Source organism: Macaca nemestrina, chromosome 12, assembly GCF_043159975.1.
Source record: "Macaca nemestrina isolate mMacNem1 chromosome 12, mMacNem.hap1, whole genome shotgun sequence".
Classification (NCBI taxonomy): domain Eukaryota; kingdom Metazoa; phylum Chordata; class Mammalia; order Primates; family Cercopithecidae; genus Macaca; species Macaca nemestrina.
Window position 1 is genome coordinate 107,594,345 of NC_092136.1, and position 20,716 is coordinate 107,615,060.

The 20,716-nt window shown below is 38.3% G+C and overlaps 1 protein-coding gene across 4 annotated transcripts in view; it reads left to right on the plus strand.

Moving 5' to 3' along the window:
• Window positions 1–20,716, plus strand: part of LOC105493664 (ELMO domain containing 1) — a 75,005-nt gene that overhangs the window by 25,357 nt on the left and 28,932 nt on the right. For 2 of the 4 annotated variants that reach the window (XM_011761503.3, XM_011761505.3), the window contains exons 2-6: window positions 934–1,035; window positions 13,655–13,800; window positions 13,938–13,966; window positions 14,812–14,909; window positions 18,891–19,020. In XM_011761503.3, the coding sequence (XP_011759805.2) occupies window positions 1,019–1,035; window positions 13,655–13,800; window positions 13,938–13,966; window positions 14,812–14,909; window positions 18,891–19,020 (420 nt within the window). In that variant the 5' untranslated portion in view covers window positions 934–1,018. Of the gene's footprint in view, window positions 1–930; window positions 1,036–8,592; window positions 8,729–13,616; window positions 13,801–13,937; window positions 13,967–14,811; window positions 14,910–18,890; window positions 19,021–20,716 lie in introns of those variants that run through there. The other 2 variants (XM_011761504.3, XM_071075530.1) reach the window with 2 other exon arrangements.

Sequence of the window (20,716 nt, forward strand, 5' to 3'; positions counted from 1 at the left end):
AATATTTACAGAAATAAATGTGTTAAATAAGAGACCAGCTTTTATTCGAGCTAAGTATGAGTTCCCACACTCTGGGCTGTTCTAGTTGGCAATGTGTCTCTGCCTGCAGCTCTTTTTCGAATGTAGATTCGTTTCCTTGCATTGCTGCTGCAGTGGATGTTCCATTTGTCTCTTTTCTCATGAGATAACTTCTCTCCACTTGCAGACACTCTCTCTTCTATAGTCTGTTTTATCCCCTCTCATCCTAACTTACTGCTTTGTAGGCTGCTCCTAGTGTCCTCCTTATCAAAAGGAAGAAGGCTGATAACCTGATATACACTTTGTGAAAGCAAATCATAAACCAAAAAGTGCCATGCAAATATCAAATCCCACTGCTCTGTTCACTGTGCCAAAAGACAACGGGGCCTGGGGCATCATTCATTTCTTTGTAGTATCTTGCTCTTTAAGTTATTCTTGAGCTTGAGCTCTTTAACAGTTATCTTTTATCTTAAAATTAGTTGGTTCCAGTTATTTTTGAGTTGTACTTCTACAAAGTTGGGGCCGCCAGATTTTGGACTATTGGATATCTGGAAATCCAGATGGTTAATTTTATTGTTCTTCATTTTTATTTTTCTTATGAATACTATTCCTAAAGATATAGGAACAATACTCAAAATAAAGGAAAAGCTTAATATTGCAGAGATTGCTCATGAAATTCATAATTATTCCAGCAAGTGACTTAAAATGAAAGGCTAATTGTATTAATATAATTATAAAGTCAAAGTCTATAACTGTAATCTCCATCCATTGAATTGCATTGCTCTGTGGACAGTTCCGTTGATAATGTTCTGGGTGGCTGGCATGTTACCTGCTTACCTCAGTAAGCAGAAATTTTTGCTTTGCAGCTTCCAGCCTTATTAGTAAATATACCTAATATCTAATTTCTTCCCACAGTTGACGCTTACTTTGACAAAGGCAAATTTGGAAGCAATTACTTGAAGACAGTTCGTATAGTATCTGGACAGTCAACACGGGCACCATGAAGCACTTCCTGAGGTATGTGTTTGCGGTTCCCTGGCCAGGCCCTCTGCAGTGGAGAAACCTCCTCACTGGTTAGGGTAGTATTAACCAGTCATCATTTGTGATCCTGTGACCAGCTCTCCTAAGAGTCTGTGAAATAGCATTGCATTTTTGCCAAGAATAACTTGGCCACAAAATTCCTCTGCTAACTCTATGTATGTGTTGATGACAAGACAGAGCACTTGTAGATAGTGAGAGAGTGTGGGCACAAAAGCACTTGAGACAGCCCTGGTGCCCTGTCTCTGCACAATGGTACACCGCTGGCCTGAAAGGTTTAAGGAAATAGCTGTCAATGAATCACTTGATACAATTTGTGCAAAATCATTTTCTGGAAATACGTGTCCTTTTAAATATCCTTTAATTTAGATTTTGGGTGGCTGGCCAATCCATACGGGCATTTGAAAATGTTGTGGGGGTCAAACTATATGTTCTAAGCTTCCACTCTTCTTACCTCAGTCATGTCTCTGAAATTTGTATCAATTGTTGGTTCCCTGAAGACTGTGCTGGACAGAGTTTGCCATACATTGCTATGTTTGGGGTGATCTTTTTTTAGTTTTGAAAACCATTTGGCTGGACCTAAAGTTATAATTATTTTCAAGAGTATTGACTGCCATTCAGTTGTCTATTAATGGAATTCCCAGATAAATTTTGCATAGTATTAAAATACGGCAAAATAAACTTAGGTCCTGAATGTGAGAAAATACAGCCCACTTTCCAGAAGATCGGGCTCCTTTTCCTCAAGATGGTGACTTTCCTCTGTTACACGTTCTTGTCTTTCACTGGGGCTTGTGTTTTCTAAGCAAATTAACAGACTTGCATCTTTTAAGAAATGGTTTGACTCCTTCAATGGCCATAATTTAAGATACCCCCCGCCCCCCTCCAGTGGTTTTGGTTCCATTGTTGTTTCCGGAGCACCCAGATCAGCTTGTGTAGGATTCACTGGGTTTTGAGGCAGCTACTGGTAGTTTACTGGATCTTAGAATTGTGAAAACCTCTCAGGAGATTACTGTGAACAATTTACAGTCATCAGCATTTGTTTTATTGTACAGAATAGTATTGATCTCAGTTGTGTAAAAATATAGTATTTGAAAATCACGAGGACATTTGCCAGCCAAGTATTTGACCTAATATGTTCTTGGTTGTCATGGTAATTAACTGACCTATCTCTATATTCATGAAAATTTGGCATTTGTGCACACCTCCTGAATGTAAACATGGGGTCTTTCAGCTGTGGAATCCTGTTAACAGAAAGCTTTAGTGTGAGATGAAGCTTAGAATTTAGGAGCTTCCTTTGTAAAAGTGGTGATGATGGTGGTGAGGTTGCCAAGCCTTGTGCTACTCAGTTTCTTCCTCAGTGTCTCATTTGTTTTAGAAAAACTTGAGCCACCTCAAAACCAGTCATTTTAGGAAAAATAGTAGCTTTTGGTTCTGTTAGTTTTATTGTTAAACTGAATAGGTGCAACATGTTTAGTAGAGAGTATATTTTTAAATTAATTTGTGTATGATGATTTGGAACTGGTACAGTGAAAATATACCACTGTAATTTTGCATAGACTAGCACCAAGGGTTACAGAACCAACACATCCCTATTAGTTACGTGTTCTGATAAACATTTTTTTCATGTAACTTGGAGTGTATATTTTATAAATATTATATGGCATTGATTATCTATGTGAAACTAAAGCTAGGATAACAGATTGTACATTAAAACAGAAACTTGAGGATTTTCATTGACCATTGGTTTAGAAATAATAAAAGGAAACTTGATCATTTCCCTTCTTTAGTTGATTTATTTTCTGTAGTCCATTTCCACAGATGTTGGACGATTTTGGCGATCTTTTCATTTGAACCAAAGAGAAGGTTATGTAAGCAAAGCCTGAATGAATCAGGTGTTAGTTCCTGAGCTCAGCAAATGTATTATGGAGAATGAGGAGCTGATTTTCACAGGGAAGAATTCAGCATTGTTTAAAAGCCCACGCAGTGATTAATCTGTCAACTTCTGAGATGCTCTAGAATGAAACGCTCCATGCACAGTCCCAGAAGAAATTAGGTTAACCTTAGAGAAACCAGGTTGTGGGAAAAAATGGATTTTGATCCACATTTAAGATACATGATACCCAATTGCTACCATCAGATATATTAATGGTATAAATATTCAGAGCATAAAGGAATAGAGAAAATATTCAATCTATGTCAAAAATTACATGAAATATAAGGAACAAATGCTATTCGATTAGTACACCTGGCTAAAGTGTGTATTTTAAATTGAGGATAGAAATGGGATCTTGGATATATATCCCCAAATCATCCAATCTGACTTTAGCCATGATGTGCATGAAAAGAAAACATGAAGCTGGGCGTGGTGGCTCATGCCTGTAATCCCAGCATTTTGAGAGGCCTAGGCAGGTGGATCACGAAGTCAAGAGATTGAGACCATCCTGGCCAACATAGTGAAACTGTCTCCACTAAAAATACAGAAATTAACTGGGTGTGGTGACACATGCCTGTAATCCCAGCTACTCAGGAGGCTGAGGTAGGAGAATCACTTGAACCACAGAGGCGGAAGTTGCAGTGGGCAAAGATCGTACCATTGCATTCCAGCCTGGCGAGAGAGTGAGACTCCATCTCAAAAACAAAAACAAAAACAAAAAAAGAAAATAAAAAGAAAACATGGAATAACATGGATAACAAAACATACCTACATGTGATCAGAAAAAGAAGGAACATTTTTTAAGTCCCAGCTAGAACAAAAGCTTAGGGTTTCATTTTTGTAATATATTTTACTAACTTTAATTCAGTTAATGTGTATTACAGAGAAGTCTGAAGACTTGTGCTGAAGATCTTTTCCCTCATTGGGATTTAGTTATTGAGGGTATATTTTTTAAAGTTACCAGAACATGATTAATTCTGGAAATTAATAAAGGAAAATTTTAAAGTCCCCCATATAAATCATTGCTTCCAACTGTTCCAGTCTCAGAATCTGTTTCTTGGCCCTGGATCTCACCTCATATTTTCCTTCCTCCAGCAGAAAAGAGGAAAGGAAAATATCTGCCAAGCTCAAACCTCTGTGGGAGGAACTGAGCAATACAGCACACTTTTCCCATGTCCCAACTTTGAGGCAATCGAGGGAAAAACCTATTTTTCTAGTATGATTAGGTAAATAAAGGCTTACAATCAGCAAAAATAACTACAAATTGGATTTTTAAGTCATTCATACTTGATTAATATCTTGGTCCACTAATTCATTTAGTGTGCATTCGTAGCTAATAATGCAAGTATTTATGCCACTTTTATTCTCTCTTCATAGCAAATGTAATTAGTAAGACATAATATCCCATTTTACAAAGGAGGACAAGGAGGCTTAGTAAAGTTAAGTGACTTAAACAAAGGCACACAGATGTTTGAATGCAGGCCTTTTTGACTTCCGAGCTGTTTCTCATGTTTGTATCACATTACCCCATTACTGTGAGCCTACTGTGAGGTATTGTGGGTGATTCAAAAATGAATGTGAGGGCCAGGCATGGTGGCTCATGCCTGTAATCCCAGCACTTTGGGAGGCTGAGGCAGGCGGATTACCTGAGGTCAGAAGTTCAAGACCAGCCTGGCCAACAAGGTGAAACCCCGTCTCTACTAAAAATACAAAAATTGGTTGGTCATGGTGGCAGGTGCCTGTAATCCTAGCTACTAGGGATGCTGAGGCAGGAGAATCTCTTGAACCCGGGAGGCGGAGGTTGTCGTGAGCCGAGATCACACCACTGTACTCCAGCCTGGGCAACCAGAGCAAAACTCCATCTCAAAAATAAATGAATGTGAGATGTCTTTGTTCCAAAGTAACACACCACCTGGTAAGAGCCGAGGCGTATGCATACAAAACTAAGATATATAAAGGAATGCGATCAGTGACAGGTTACAGACATTTTGTGAAGGAATATTCACAAAACACTTCCTTGAGACAATGTTAAGAGAAAGGAAGGACTAGGATTTTAATATTTTAAAATAAAGATGGAAGATGTGGGATGCTATAAACAAGGCCAAGAAGGCATGACTGATGCCATAAGCACTAGGTCCAAGTTTGTTAGATGTAGACCCTGTTTGGGGTGAGTAGAAGACGAGTTGCAAAAATCAAGTTAGGAGCAGTTCTTGGTCACCTTTGCAAGCACAGCATAAAGCAGCCCAGGGCATGGCAACGTTTTCACCCTGACTTAAAGAGCACCTCAAAGAGAAAGGAAAATTGGATAAAAAAATCTTTTCCCCTTGTAATACGTCTGGCCTTCTCTTAGAACCAGAAATCTACTCCAATCCCTTCACCTTATGTGTGAGAAAGAAGAAACCCAGAGAAGCAAAGTAACCTTTCCAAAGTCTCATAGTTCATAGAGGCAAATTGGGACTAGACTCCAAGTCTGACTTCCAGACAAGTTAGTCAAACTTTTTATTCAGCATGACCCACTTTCCATTGTTTTTGAAGAGCAGAAGGTGCGGGAACATGTAGTTGTTCCAGAATTTGATTAGCATTGCTTGAGGCATTGACTGAGCTTATAAGATATAGAAGCTAAGTCCTAAAAAGGGGAACGCTTATGGCCTATGCATCCAAATACCTCTCTCACTGTAGACTGGTACTTTCAGCTGTAGTGTTCTCTTTTTTATGGTACGTACATGTATGCATGTATATTTGTACATGTATGTGTGCTTATATATGACACATACATATATATAAACACAAATATGTACATATATACACACACATATATTTTAAATTATTTTGCTCCCTACATTAAAACAAACAAAAGCTGTGTCCACACTCTCACTGAAATATGTTAACCTGCATCTTTTTCTAGGCAATCTCCTGTAGGTGACCTTCCCAAAGTCTGCCCATTGCCCTCAAGCTGTTGTCGGAGATCTTCTGGGAGCTGGATCACGTACATTCCAGCTCTCCCACCCCTTGGCTTTCTCTCAGCTTTTCAGGGCCAACTCTTTGGCCACTTCGCTGTTTGTTAAGCTCTTCCCACAGAGCATGAGCAATATAACCTAAAGCCATGGGCACTCAATAAATGTTAGTTTGAATTTCATTCATTTACTCATTGGAATTTTTTTTTTTTAACTTTGTGTTCTAGGATACATGTGCACAACGTACAGGTTTGTTACATATGTATACATGTGCCATGTTGGTGTGCTGCACCCGTTAACTCGTCATTTACATTAGGTATATCTCCTAATGCTATCCCTCCCCCTCCCCCCCACCCCACAACACGCCCCAGTGCGTGATGTCCCCCTTCCTGTGTCCAAGTGATCTCATTGTTCAGTTCCCACCTATAAGTGAGAACATGCTCACTGGAATTTTCACTTTTGTTCTGAAGCAAGGAAGGCACGCTGATTTTCCAGACTGTTTCTGGCTGTCCTTGTGGGATGGCGAAGTTGACTTTCCTGTCCAACCTCAGAGGAATGTACTCTCTCTCTCTCTCCTCTGCCTCTCCAACACCCTGGGTGTTTTTCTTTTATAGAACTGTCACACTGTTTTTCAATGTTTTGTTTTTATTGTCCTTTTCCTTGCTAGACTATAAGCTCCTTGTGGACAGGGAGGTCATATGGCTTGCTGCGAAAATCAGTTCTTGACTCATGTTCACTTTTTCCACCGCCATATTTCCCACTCTCGTTTCTTCTGTACTGCATAGTCAGTCTAATTTTGTGTTTGGTTCTATGAAGGAATAAATAAAATAAATTGAAATACCTTTCAATTATCATTTTTCATTTTCCCCCAACTCATTTCAAATCTCTTTCTTTCAGCTGCTTTAGATATTTAACAAAAATGAATTTGTTCACAATACTGAGCATGTCCTCTAACTGGGTTGTTTAAATTTTTTTGAATTATATTATGTAGCAAATTTATAATAATAACGGGCCTATTTCTTATCCCCTATAGAATATTTTGAACCCTATAATGGATGATGGAGCATGAATAATACCTTTGATGACTTTCCTTTATTTATATATTTACTTAATTTGAGTTGCCTTAAAAATAATTACCAATAAAAGTTTATATTTGAGGTTGCATTTAAATACTTTTAAAATGTCAAAGTATAATGTGTTATAATGTGTTCATTGCTTCTCCTTATAAATAAGTCAATAAAAATATTATCCAAAGAGTAAAAAATAACCTGATTTTAAAAAATAAATCTTGTAGCCAGGCACAGTGGCTCATCCCTGTAATCCTGGCACTTTGGGAGGCTGAGGTGGGCAGATTGCTTGAGCCCATGAGTTCAAGACCAACTTGGGCAACACAGCAAGACCCTGTCTTTATACAAAATACAAAAATTAGCCGAGCATGGTGGTGCACACCTGTAGTCCCAGCTACTCAGGAGGCTGAGGTAGGAGGACCACCTGAGCCCAGAGAGGTTGAGACTGCTTCAGCCTAGGCAACAGAGTAAGACTGTGTCTTGAAAAATAAATAAATAGGCCGGGCGCGGTGGCTCAAGCCTGTAATCCCAGCACTTTGGGAGGCCGAGACGGGCGGATCACGAGGTCAGGAGATCGAGACCATCCTGGCTAACACGGTGAAACCCCGTCTCTACTAAAAAATACAAAAAACTAGCCGGGCGAGGTGGCGGGCGCCTGCAGTCCCAGCTACTCGGGAGGCTGAGGTAGGAGAATGGTCTAAACCCGGGAGGCGGAGCTTGCAGTGAGCTGAGATCCGGCCACTGCACTCCAGCCTGGGCGACAGAGCAAGACTCTGTCTCAAAAAGAAAAAAAAAAAAAAAAAAAAAAAAAAAGAAAAATAAATAAATAGAAATAAATCTTATAAAGTGTATTTATGCATCAAAATTTTAGTTAAATAATGATGTCGTTAATAAATTAAGAGAAACCTGTACCTCCTTTTCTTTGAAAGGAAAGGGTTACACTATAATTTATTTATTTTAATTGTTACACAATCAGCTAGTGCTCTGTAAGGCCTCAGATACAATTTCCCTGGAATGTATTATAAAAAGAGTGCCCTTTGCTACAGCAGTATAGTTTTGAATCACATTGATCCATGATAGATATATACCCCCCAATCCCCTTAATTTTTACGGTTCGGAAGTTAGTGTCATCTCTTCAGAAAAAGAATAATGGAAAAAAACCATAGGGCCCCACGCTATCTGGGCATGGGATCTTGGAACCTCTCACCTGCTCTATAGGAAGGAAGCACTCTTGTTTTCCTAGAGACCCACGGATGGTTTGTTTGTGTGATTTCACATTTCCAGTTCATGTACCAAGTCCTCTGCTGCCTCTCTTCCTAGCAGAGAGCTCTTAGAGAGATGGTCCTATTTACTCGGCAAAGTACCTACTGATAAGTTAATTCTCAGCTGATTGTCAGTGCCCCTGCTTAGGAACTTCAGTGGAGCAACTAAATGAACTGCTGGGGACATTGAGCCACTTGCTCTTCTCTATGGTGTTTAGATGAAAAGTGTTTCATTTGGGAAAGTGTGGTTTGAACCAAGAACCGTGATTATTTTTGTACGTATCTTTCATCAACAATAGTGTACTTTTTATTTATTACAGGATTTCTTCAAGCAAGAATTAACTTTCATTAGCACATTCATTGAAACTGTTCAAAATAAGCCACTTTTCTCTTATTGTTCCAAAAGAAGACGTCAGAGTCACAAATTTAAGATGATGGAGTAGTGTTGCATTACAGGTACCCACACCCCCTCACCCCACAGGCAAGGGGCTACATGGTTTTAGGTGCATTTCCTGTTTCGGAGGCCCCATCCCTCCTGAATGGATTCCTCTAACAAAGTGCCACAAGACAGGAGGTTGTTTTTATTTGGTAGCAGAGATATGATCCATTTCGAATAATTTACATTGGGTGGCTATTCTGGTTCAAACTAGAGAATGAATGTTAAATAATAAACGTGATCATGATTGCTTTATGGAAGAACACCGCTGTGAACTCAGCCATAAACATCACTCTGCAGCATATTAATAAAAGGTAGTAACAGAAAAGATTGGAAATGGAGCATGTGTAGTAGCTCTTATTATTGAATCAGATTCTCCCAGTGTTGAAGCAAGGCATTTGTCTTAGGAAGCTACAGTAGCTCTTTTTGGAACACTATCAAAAAGCTGTGGTTAAAAAACAGAAATAAACAAAAAACTGCTGCCTATGCATGTAGTTGTTAGAAAGAGGAGGTGGTGATCAGTATTTTCTCCATCTAGTCTTGAGGATTTAATTGTTGTTCCTACAAAATCTTAACAGATTTTTGTAGTAGTGAGTCAAGAATCTTCCATCAAAATGAAGAAAACTAAGTCTAACGTTATGAAGAAGAAAAGCCAATATTGCCCAATTAAAACTAATCTCATTGGTTTCCTGATTCAGCCTGGAAGGAAAAGGAGCAGAATCATAAACCCCCTGAGCAGAGGGTTCAGGAGGTGAAGAGGGGGTGAAACAGGAGGTGGAGATTAGTGCTGGTGCAAGAGACAGTATGTGGGTTCTGTCTCACAGGTGCATTTGAAATGCCTCCTCCCAAAGCATGCAGTCATGAAAAAAAAAAAAGGGGGCATAAAACAAATGTAATTGAAAGGAGGAAAGGGTACAATGAATCCCCAAAGCCTTAAACTCAAATAAGAAACAGATACACCTTTTCTCTCTCCCTTCCTTGTTCTCTTCCTTCCTCTCTCCCTCCTGTTCCTCCCTCCTGTTCCTCCCTTCCCTCTTGTCTCTACCTTCCCTTCCCTCTCCCCTTCTCCTTCCCCTTCCCCTTTTTACTTCCTTCCTTCCTTCTTTCCTTCCTTCTCTCCTTCCTTCCTTTCTTCCTTTCTTTCTTTTTCTTTCTTTCTTTCTTTTTTCCTTTCTTTCTTTCTTTCTTTCTCTCTTTCTCTCTTTCTCTCTTTCTCTCTTTCTTCCTTTCTTTCCTAAACAACCACGGATTAGCTCAAGAGCATTTACAGATCTATTTCTTAATTGCTTCCTTTTAAAGGTAAACATGTCAAGCCAATAAAACATTCTCTAAAAATAGTTAATCATTTTTATTGTTCTGCTTTTGATGCTCAGCAGTTTTTTTCCATAAACTTTGTGATTTAGGGACTTAAATAGGTCCACATAATTTAAGAAGTGAGCTCCTGGCAGTATTTGATGGCAGCCTGAGTTGCTCAAGTGGAGGTTTTGAGGAGTTGGTCCTTTTATAAGGAAGCAAGTTGTATATTGTTTCCAGAGTAAGGGATCACCCTGGTGTTTCCGTCTCTGACCATGATGTGCCTGGGCCAGGTTTATAACCTACACACAAAATAAATTACACCTGTCAAAACATAATTTGATCTGATGATCTGGATTAAAAAGAATATAGTAACTAGCATAGCAAGAAAATATGGTACCTGGCATAGCAAGCTGAGGTTTTAATTAAATATTTGTGGGCTTATTGGTCTATTAGAAAAATAAGGGGAGAAAATAGAATATTTCTTGGGTAGTAAGTAACATTATCAGGTCCTGTTGGCCCAGGAATTATGAAAGAGCAAGCAGCATATAGATATCATTTCATAATTGAAATGTGCATAATTGAAATTGTTTATGACTATGTGAGAGAGATGTGATTTACCTCAGAGTGGTGAACCCTAAGAAATGATGCTTCATCCCTAACCCCCACTGTGGATTTCTCCTGGCTTTCATGTCTTTGACAGTATGAGCATCGTCAAGGAAGTTTTTTAAAAAGATAAAAGCAAACAGAATGTGATGTCTTTTCTTCCTTTTGATGTAAGACTGTCTTGATGCAAAACAGTAACACAGCCATTTTCCTCATACACAAGGAGGCCAGTGGGAGAAATTAGAGTTGGGCCGTAGGTAACTCTATATATGGACACTTCCTGCCACTTAGGATGACACTTCTAGGTCTCAAGCCTCCTTTTTGTGTAGACCTGATACAGAGGTCACAGGGAAAACATTTTGTAGCTTAATTGAAGCTCTATTTGATGCCTTGGAACCTGAATAGGAAGAATACGGAGACACTCCAGGAACAATCATAAGGGTCCTCTTCTCTAGGAAGATTTAGTACAAACAGAACTGGATTATCACATAGTTTCACTTGTGCTAGAGTTCTGCCACACGAAAAGGTAGCTTCTGTTGAGCTGCAAGCCCACAGATGGGGTGGACTTCCCTGAAAATTGCACATGGAACAGATATTAGGGAAAGCTTTTATCTTTGACTTAGTAATTAATAGTATATATTAATATGTGAATGTATATACATATATATCCCAGTACTGAATATCATTACCATTTGGCTGGGGACCAGTTAACAAGGTATTGCTCAATTTTTTTTTTTTTTTGGCATAGCTATCCAGTAGTTAGAAAATGAAAAACATTTTCCAAGACAGCAAGCTGAGGTTTTTTTATTTGCTTGTTTTTGAAACAGAGACTCTCTGTCGCCAGGCTGGAGTACAGTGGTGTGATCTGGGCTCACTGCAACCTCCACCTCCTGGGTTCAAGCAATTCTCCAGCCTCAGCCTCCCGAGTAGCTGGGACTACAGGCATGCACCACCTACCCAGCTAATTTTTGTATTTTTAGTAGAGAGGTTTTACCATGTTGGCCGGGATGGTCTTGACCTCGTGACCTTGTGATCCACCCACCTCGGCCTCCCAAAGTGCTGAGATTACAGGCGTGAGCCACCACGCCCAGCCCTGAGGTTTTATAAATCTTCTCACTTGTTTAATTAAAATATCCCACTAAATTTATTTTTAGGGCTACTGGGTTTTGTTGTTGTTGTTGTTTGGGGTGTTTTTTTGTTTTTTTTTTTTGGAAGCTGTTAAACTAAATCCTAACCAATCTTAGAATATATTTGACTAGAACAGTTGAATGTTAGGCTTTACAATATGGTAAATCCATTTTTGTCTTTCAGCAGAATCTGGTTGACTTTGTACTGACTATACATGGAAATTTTATATGCACTTTTATAATGGCTTTTGGTGATCATTTTATGTATCATAATTTTAGTTATAATTTTCATTTTTTAAATAAAATAATACATATTTGTTACAAAAATGTTCTTAAAAAAGAAAATAAAAATTACTGATTATTTTATTACCAATGAATACCACTGTTAACATTTTTGTTGTATATCCTGCTTTATAGGATACTATTAAAATTTTTTGTTTTATTTTTTAAAGGAAAAGCAGATTATCCCATACATATTTCTTTTTAACTTTTTTTCTACTTGATAAACATATCATGGACATTTTCATGTTATTAGATATTCTAGGACATAATCTTGTTGCCTGCAAAACATTCCATTATGTTATCTCAGTGTAGCAGCTTGGTTGTTTTGTACTGTTTCTTTCCATTTCCTTTATAAGGTATAAACCCCATGCCTTTGTGCAAATCAGATTGTTCGAGTTTTTATTTTTAACACAAGGCTGTTGAAGATATTGGAACCAGAGCAATTTGAGGAAAGGAACACAGCCAAGGTTTTGATTCTTTTTCAGGGGTGGATCACATTGTGGAGGCTACTAGTTAACTACTCCAGTATATCTGAGTGACCACGCATCACCTTATTTTAGAACTGGAAGGAATTAGTGAACTTTTGATAATAAAGAAAAATCTTTTCCAAGTAACACCAAAAGGAAGTAATATAAATAATTCTGCCTCCTGGGAATGTACAGTACAAAGAGAAGATAGGTTGAATATATAAGTTCCCAGATAATAAGTCCTCTTTACCACTAAAGCTTGAGTCATTTTTGAAATTCTGAACCATACCATGAAATAGTAGGCACTCACATTTTTAAAATTAAAAGTCATCATTAAAGATGGATTTACATGGGCCATAGATGTGTGAATAAGGACATGACTGGTGACAATATAGTTCGTCATTTGTTGAGGTATTGCTGGAGTGAGGTATGGTGTACAGTAAAGAAAACTTTCTTCAGCAAGAGCCAAGAACAAACTTCTCAAGAGGAGTTTTTGAAACATTTAAATCACAGAAAGTTGTCACCTCTAGGAAAATCAAAGGTCGATGGTGCTTGTTCAGTGAATTGATGAGAAGGGCTTCTGACAAGGTCAGGGAATGTTAGGATAGGTCGGCAGAAAAGGCAGGTGGCCACAACCAAGTCCTCAAGGAGGTCTGCAATGCCTAAGGGAAAGCAGAGGGAGACAGCAAGGGAAGAATCAAATAGTGGGTTTGGTGGAGGGTAAGGAGGGCACTAGAGAGGGGCTGGAAATGGACAAGGGCAAGCTGAGAGGCTGTTCATGGAGGCAAAAGAGTAAAGCATGTTCTTCCCCCCATCAAAGGGAGGGGCGACTCCTAAAACACAAGCAGTATTAAAGGATTCTGTTTTCAAGGCACTCATTTATTTCCAAGATGTTTTTAGGCAAAGGAGGGAAAAGAAAAGATTCTAATGCTTCATCCTCCGTTTGTTGGACTATCAAATTTACTAGAATAGAAAATTCTGGAGTTTCTTACAGCCATAGTAAGTGTAGCTACTGCAAAATAAAGTAGCATGGGACTAGAAACATATGTTAAGTATAAGGTGATTTTTCTAACCCCGATTTTCTCCCGGGCTTCTTTTCTTGCTGGTGGTGGCTGCTTTCTCTTTTCTTCCAGAGTTCTATTGGAAGGGTGCTATCTTTTGTTTTTCACAGAATGTTGATCCAGGTATGCCTGTATTTTTACTGTAAATTTCTGTGGCGCTGCCTGAAATTTGTAATGAGGAAGCTAACTGGAAGATGTGAACTACAGCGGATCTGTTACAATACCAAGCCAGGAGCTTCTAGAACCATGAAAATCGGTAAGCCTGAGACAAAGAAGTAAGCAAAAGGTAGAGTTGGTAGGATAGAGGATACAATGTTATCTTTCAGTGTAGTAATTCTAAACCATGTGTAAAGGATAATCTTTGAATGACTGTTTTTGTTACTGCTTTCACAGAAACATCACTGAGGGATTCTAAAAGTAAGGTAAGTAAAATTATTTTTCAGCAGCTTTTTTTTTCACTTGGAGGCTTACCTCTATCCTAAGAAGTGAAAATTCTAAGAAACCAAAATACAGCATTGGCTAGGAAAACTGCCAACTGAGAAGAAATAATCATTTGCCCATTACAAACCACTGTACTATTTACATGAGAACAGCCACTGTATGTGAATTTCTAGGCAGGTTTGTGAACTACTTATTACTTTATTGTCAAATGAACCCTTTCTTATACCTCTTCCCACATCATAAAATAAATATTCCTTGAACATGGGAACAATATTAACTCCCTACTATTTCCTCAATATTGAAATCATTTAACATTATACTGAAGATTTTTCAATAATATCAAAGAAGCTACTACGCTAGCTTTTATAGCATAGTGGAGCATCCACATAAGAAAGAAAACCTGTTTTCTTTTTCAAGGTTCTTGATAATTTTATCTTATTAATTTTGGCATCCTGAAGACTATCTCCCCCATGTGCCTCACTCTTTAGTCATAAACTTAATGCCCATTAACAATAGAAACTATGTTGGGCAAGGAAATGAAAATATTACATTTCAATATAGGTAGCTTGAAACAGGAAAATGGTAAGAACAAAACCAAAAAAATTGTATGTGTTTTCCTGATTAAAGTAATCAGGAAAATTGCACTGCCACCCCCATTGTGAAAACATCAAATTTATTAGAATTCAAGTACACTAAATCAATTTTTGCTTTTAACTTAAATCTTCATATAGAAGCTTAAGCGAATGCTTGAAGCCTGTATCCCAGTAGATACTGATTAAGCCTCTGGTGTTAATGAAAAGAAAACTGATTGAAACATGTTTTCCAGCTGTTGCAGACTTCTGTGAGTGTTCACCCTGACGCTATTGAAAAAACTATAGAAGATATCATGGAACTGAAAAAAATTAATCCTGACATAAATCCACAGTAAGAATATGTTTCTTATGTCAGAAGTACAGAACACAAGTCATATGGCCACAAATTTAGTGTTTCTCTGTCTCCTCTCTTTTTTTCCCTCCCTCTCTCCCTAAAATAATCATCTGCCATTTTTTGACTTTCAGATAAAGAATAGAGAAAAAAAGTACCTTTTTCATGTTTGTAAATGGCAGCAACTTTGTACTTCCTTTGTGGCTTATGCTTCTCAGATGCAATGAATGTAAGAAATGTGATGGGTGCCCCGATAGAGAAAGATGAGTCCATTCATCAGCAATCACTCCATCTGATGCCTGTGTTTTACACTAACAGTAAATGTTCAAATTGTAAATGTGCTTAAGCTGATTCTGTTTCATCTAGAATAGTCCTTCACTTCCTTCATGAATATTACTTTATGACAGACTGAGAATCTTGGAGACCATTTCTACCTGCTTGTCAAGAAGACAGGCATGTGTGGGAGGGAGAAATGGTTTTTATATGAAGACTTTAGAACTTCCTAATTTATTCCTCTCATCTTGGAATTATTAAAATGCATTTGGCAATGTTCGTGACATTTAAAATTAGCTTCATATTTTCCACTGGGTACAGCAATTTTTCAGTAAAATTTTACACTAAAGACACTGAGTAGAATAAATTCCAAACGCAGATATATTTAGAGAAGGTTTTCGGTTGGTAATAATCAAACTGTCTTTTAGATGTTCGTGTCTGAGAACTTCAGATGTTACCTTTGAGAAAGGCTTTTATTAATAATTACAGGAACTGTAGCTGAAGGGAATTTCAGAGCATACTTGCATAGGTCTCCGTCTTGGGAGGATTTTAGATATTAGCTATCCAGGGGCTCGTCACAAAAACTCCATTTTCACCTGGTCTCCATAGTGTTCTTCGGCAGCCACTTCAGTTCATTAGCTGCCTTTTGCCTATTCCGCTACCAAAGGTTGATTTACTTATATAGTAAATGTCTTTTTGAAACCTTCTAACATATATTTTATTCCTCTGGGAAGGTGATAAGAAGGCAATTCATTATAAATAAGATTGAACGAAAAATTTAAGACTACAACTGGGCAAGAAGGACATATGAGTCCTGTAATAATCATGTTTAGAGATTGGATTAGATTTAGTAGCATATCTTTTCTATGAAAGTTATATAAGGTGCATTCAAGAGCATTTCTTTGCCATCCATTCTCTTGTTCTCATTTTTTTAAAAGACCCTTTTAGGTTCAGGTTGAGGATCCCGAATCTGAAAATCCAAAATCTGAAACTTTTGGGCATTGACAGGATGCCCCAAGTGGAAGATTCCATAGGTGACCTTGTATGACAGATTGCATCTGTTATTTAAAATGTTGTATAAAATTACCTTTAGACTATGTGTATAAGGTGTATATGAAACAGAAATGAATTTCATACTTAGACTTGTGTCCCATCCCCGAGATATCTCATTATGTATATGCAAATATTCCAAAATCTGAAACACGTCTGATCCCAAGCATGTCAGATAAGGGTTACTCAACCTGTCGTATTTTTTTTTTAATCTCCATGTGGATTCTAATGCCTTTTTTTCCAGGGTAACATTGATAAGCTTGATATAAAAAAATTAAATACTTTCCTGAGAAAACAAAGAAATAGCTTAGAGATGGGGAAACACTTTGTAACTTACCAAACTGTTACTACTATTAACCTCGCTTGTTTTAATTACATTTTTTTTAAGTGCTGCTTATGGTGGCACTAAAAATTACGAAAGAGAAAATTTATTTATTTATTTTAATTTTTTTTTTTTTTTTTTCTTTTTTTGAGACAAGAGTCTTGCTCTGTCACCCAGGCTGGAGTGCAATGGTGTAGTTTAGGCTCACTGCAACCTCTGTCTCCTGGGTTCAAGTGATTCTCCTGCCTCAGCCTCCCAAGTGGCTGGGACTAGAGGCACGTGCCATCACATCTGGCTAATTTTTGTATTTTTAGTAAAGATGGGGTTTTACCATGTTGGCCACGCTTGTCTCAAATCCCAGACCTTGTGATCCGCCTGCCTCTGCCTCCCAAAGTGCTGGGATTACAGGCGTGAGACACCGCGCCCGACCTGAGAAAATTTAATTGACTTTCCTTATTCCTGCCTCTTGCATTCCTTCCATTCTCCTCTTTCCCTCAAAATTAACTCTCTTCTCCATCCTACATAGACTTTCTGGGTGAGTAGTGCTATGGTGCCCTTTCCTAAATTTTAATATCTGACCTAGTTGTTTGGTGCTATGGTAACAAGTAATGATGAAAGCCACTCATTGAATACGACTTTATTAAAGTTCAGTACTCCTAGGCTGTCTGACTGTCCTGTAAGTTTAGAGCAGGTACACAATTCTAAGTTCTGTTGCCTTCAACTTGAGATTTAACATCTGTGCATGTCATTTACCCCTGAAAAAAATATGATGATGTACAGTGATTATAATGACCACCACCACACCACAGCAACATGCTCAAAGTCCGTGAGTGAACAAGACAAAAGACTAGATTGGAGAGTATCAATTGCCAATGTTCAGCCATTTTTGAGCCACAGAAAATACATGACTCTAAAGAATTTAGGAGGAAAAGATAAACATGAAGTACTACTTTTAGACCTTCAGATTCTACCTTACTTTAGAGGCTGTAGAAAGGGAAAACAGCATTCTGATCACAGAAAGTAATGATCCTCTGTGTGTTATAGTTGCCAGATTGTTTTCTGTTCTAGTGATATGCTTTAACGGTACTATTATTCAAATAGTGTACATTCAGAGAGAACTGAGAGCGATCATAAAACATCTGAAAACCGGCTGGGCACGGTGGCTCATGCCTGTAATCCCAGCACTTTGGGAGGCAGAGGGAGGTCACCTGAGGTCAGGAGTTTGAGACCGGCCTGGCCACACATGGCGAAACCCCATCTTTATTAAAAAATATAAAAATTAACTGGGTGTAGTGGTGGGCACCTGTAATCCCAGCCACTCGGGAGGCTAGGGCAGGAGAATCGCTAGAACTCAGGAGGCGGAGGTTGCAGTGAGCCAAGATTGTACCACTGCACTCCAGCCTGGGCGACAGAGTGAGACTCTGTCTCAAAACCTAAAAAATAAAAATAAAATAAAACATCTGAAAACCATGTCCCATGAGAGGCAATTGAAGAAATAAGATTTCTGTTTTCCCTAGAGATTAGAAGAATCACTATCTTAAATAGTCATGGCAGGGGAAAGGTGGAAATAAATTTGCTCAGAGAAAAGAATTTGAACCGTTTGATCATAAGCAAAGCAGATTTTGTTTCAGCACAAGAAAACGTGTTCAGACAACTACAGCTGGTCAGAATGTAATAGAACATCTTGTAAAGTTGTAACTACCCTCTTAGCACTGTCTCCCCTGAGGAGGACATTCCCAAGTGGAGGTGGTGGTGTTATTGTTACTTTGTTTCTCTTCATTTTGTTCTGATTTTTTTTCCTTGAAGCCCCTAAGGGTTTTTTCAGTTGTCCTCACCCTCCTTCTCTTCCACACATCTTTCTAAAGTAATTCTGATATGACCGCCTAGGGGGGTGCTATATAATCCCTAAGAGTCCAGTATTACCTATAATTTCAAGTAACCTGCATAAAGAAATCCCTTGTGGGTTTTTGTTTGGTTTGGTTTGGTTTGGTTTTGGTAGAGATAGGATGTTGCTTTGTTGCCTGGGCTGGTTTTGAACTCCTGGCTTCAAGCAATCCTCCCATCTTGGCCTCAGAAATTCCTTATTTTTAAGCCATACCATTGCAATTTAGCTGTAGAAAAAGTCAGACTTTGAGGCAGATTTTAGCCAGGTTCTACAGTTGTCCATGTGGAGATTTAATAAGAATTGTGCTTCTATTAAATAGATCATCTTTGAGCAATTTTCCCTGAATATTACATTAATATGAAAAGTTCTATCATGCATACATCAAGTGAACAAATGCCAAAGTGATGCCCTGTTCTTCCTTGTGTGTCTCCTCTGTTTTTGAACATCCTAGGCTGGGAATCTCTCTTCAGGCTTGCCTTCTGCAAATCGTTGGGTACAGGAACCTTATTGCAGATGTGGAAAAACTGCGTAGAGAGCCCTATGATTCTGATAATCCCCAACATGAAGAAATGCTTTTGAAGGTTAGTGCTTGAACACATTTCAGTTCTTCATCTAAGTCAGCTGACATTTGCCAGGCACCTGCTATGTGCCAGGCACTGCTCTGTACATCAGGGGTACAAAGATGGATGAGACACGGGCCCCTGACTGGTTGGTAAGGTCAAGTTTTCTTGCTGGTTCAGGTGTTGGAAGTAAATTTTTCATCAGAAAATTCCTGTGAGAAGTTAAGTCCAAAGCCAATTTTCTTTTGTAATCTGAGAAAGCATCAGAGGTGATTTCTGTGGGCTCTCGCATTTGGCTTCAGTTTAGATTGTTTAACATGCATTGAAAGCCAACAGGAGAAATAGCATTTGTCAAAGAGTGACTTGGGATTCCCATTTATGACTTTTAATACACATCAGAGAAGATAAAGTCGGTTTCTGCCTCAGCAACGGCCCTCTTGGGAAATTACCCAAGATCTTAATGCTGATTATTTATGCATGCAACTTAGAGAGTATTAGAAGAGGTAAAGGTTTATATTTGGCACACTAGAACTTCTGGAGAAATAATATGAAGTTATGAATACTCCTGGCTGTCAAAGCAAAAGCTTAAAAATCTTACAGGATCTGATGGTGTATTAAAAAACATCAGTAATACTTTCCCTCAAAACACTGAGTTTGGGGCTAAAGAAATTAAGACCCCCCAATAATTAAGACTACCCTTAAGAACTACATACTTACCAGAAATGTTTTATAAATTCATTTCTGAAAACAGATGCTTCTTTAGAATTAGAGTGCATTAGGGTACTTCCTTGCCTTTTCTTAGAATTCAAACAGGCAGTAACAAAACTGTAAGAAAACATTTGTTTAGCTGCCTTTATTTTATTGAAAAATGTCAACAGAACATGTAATTTCAAAAATGTATCCTGTTGTGTTTTTGTGTGAAGGAGTGTGTTTTTATGTATGTAAGTACTTAAGCAAATGACTCATTTGTCTCTGTTAATTAGTGCTGGATCTGATGTAAATCATTAAAAATTAAAGATACCTCATTCTTGGCAATAGTTTTTCTTCTTCCTTTTCTCCCTGCTGAAGTTTAGCTAACCTGCTGACTGAATTTTATCTCTTTGTATTGCCTTTTTTTTTTTTCTGACCATTTTCTGATGGAGGTAGTTCAACAAAATTACCCAAACATAGGAAATAAGAGGTGACAGCGAAAAGAGGTGTTGTAATTAACCGATAGTCACAAGAGCCTGAACAATGTATTAGAATAGCTGAGGTTCCCTCAGAATGAGTGACATCCAGGTGCCTGCTAGGCACCATCTTTAGCTGATCTCTTGTATGTGGGCTGGCACATAGTAGGTTTTCAACAAATATGAGTGAATGCATGAATTATTATAGTTCATTAGCTACATCTCAAGAACTTGTATATGACTTTCATCTGTGGCTATGATTAGATTATGTGTTATTTAAACTGTCAGCTATATGAGGTAGGCAAGGAAATGGTGGCTATCTTTATTTTAGAGATGAGAAAACTGTAAGCATTTTAGCTCAGGTTCTCATTCACATGTCTGGTAAATTATAAAGTCAGGGCTGTTCATTACTGCATTAGGTACTTTGGGGAAAGGCATCATTTCTGCCCTCAAGTGGCTTACAATCCAATTGGGGCATATTCTACATCTTCAAAAAAACATCACTAAATCTGGCCAGATGTGGTGGCTCACGCCTGTAATCCCAGCACTTT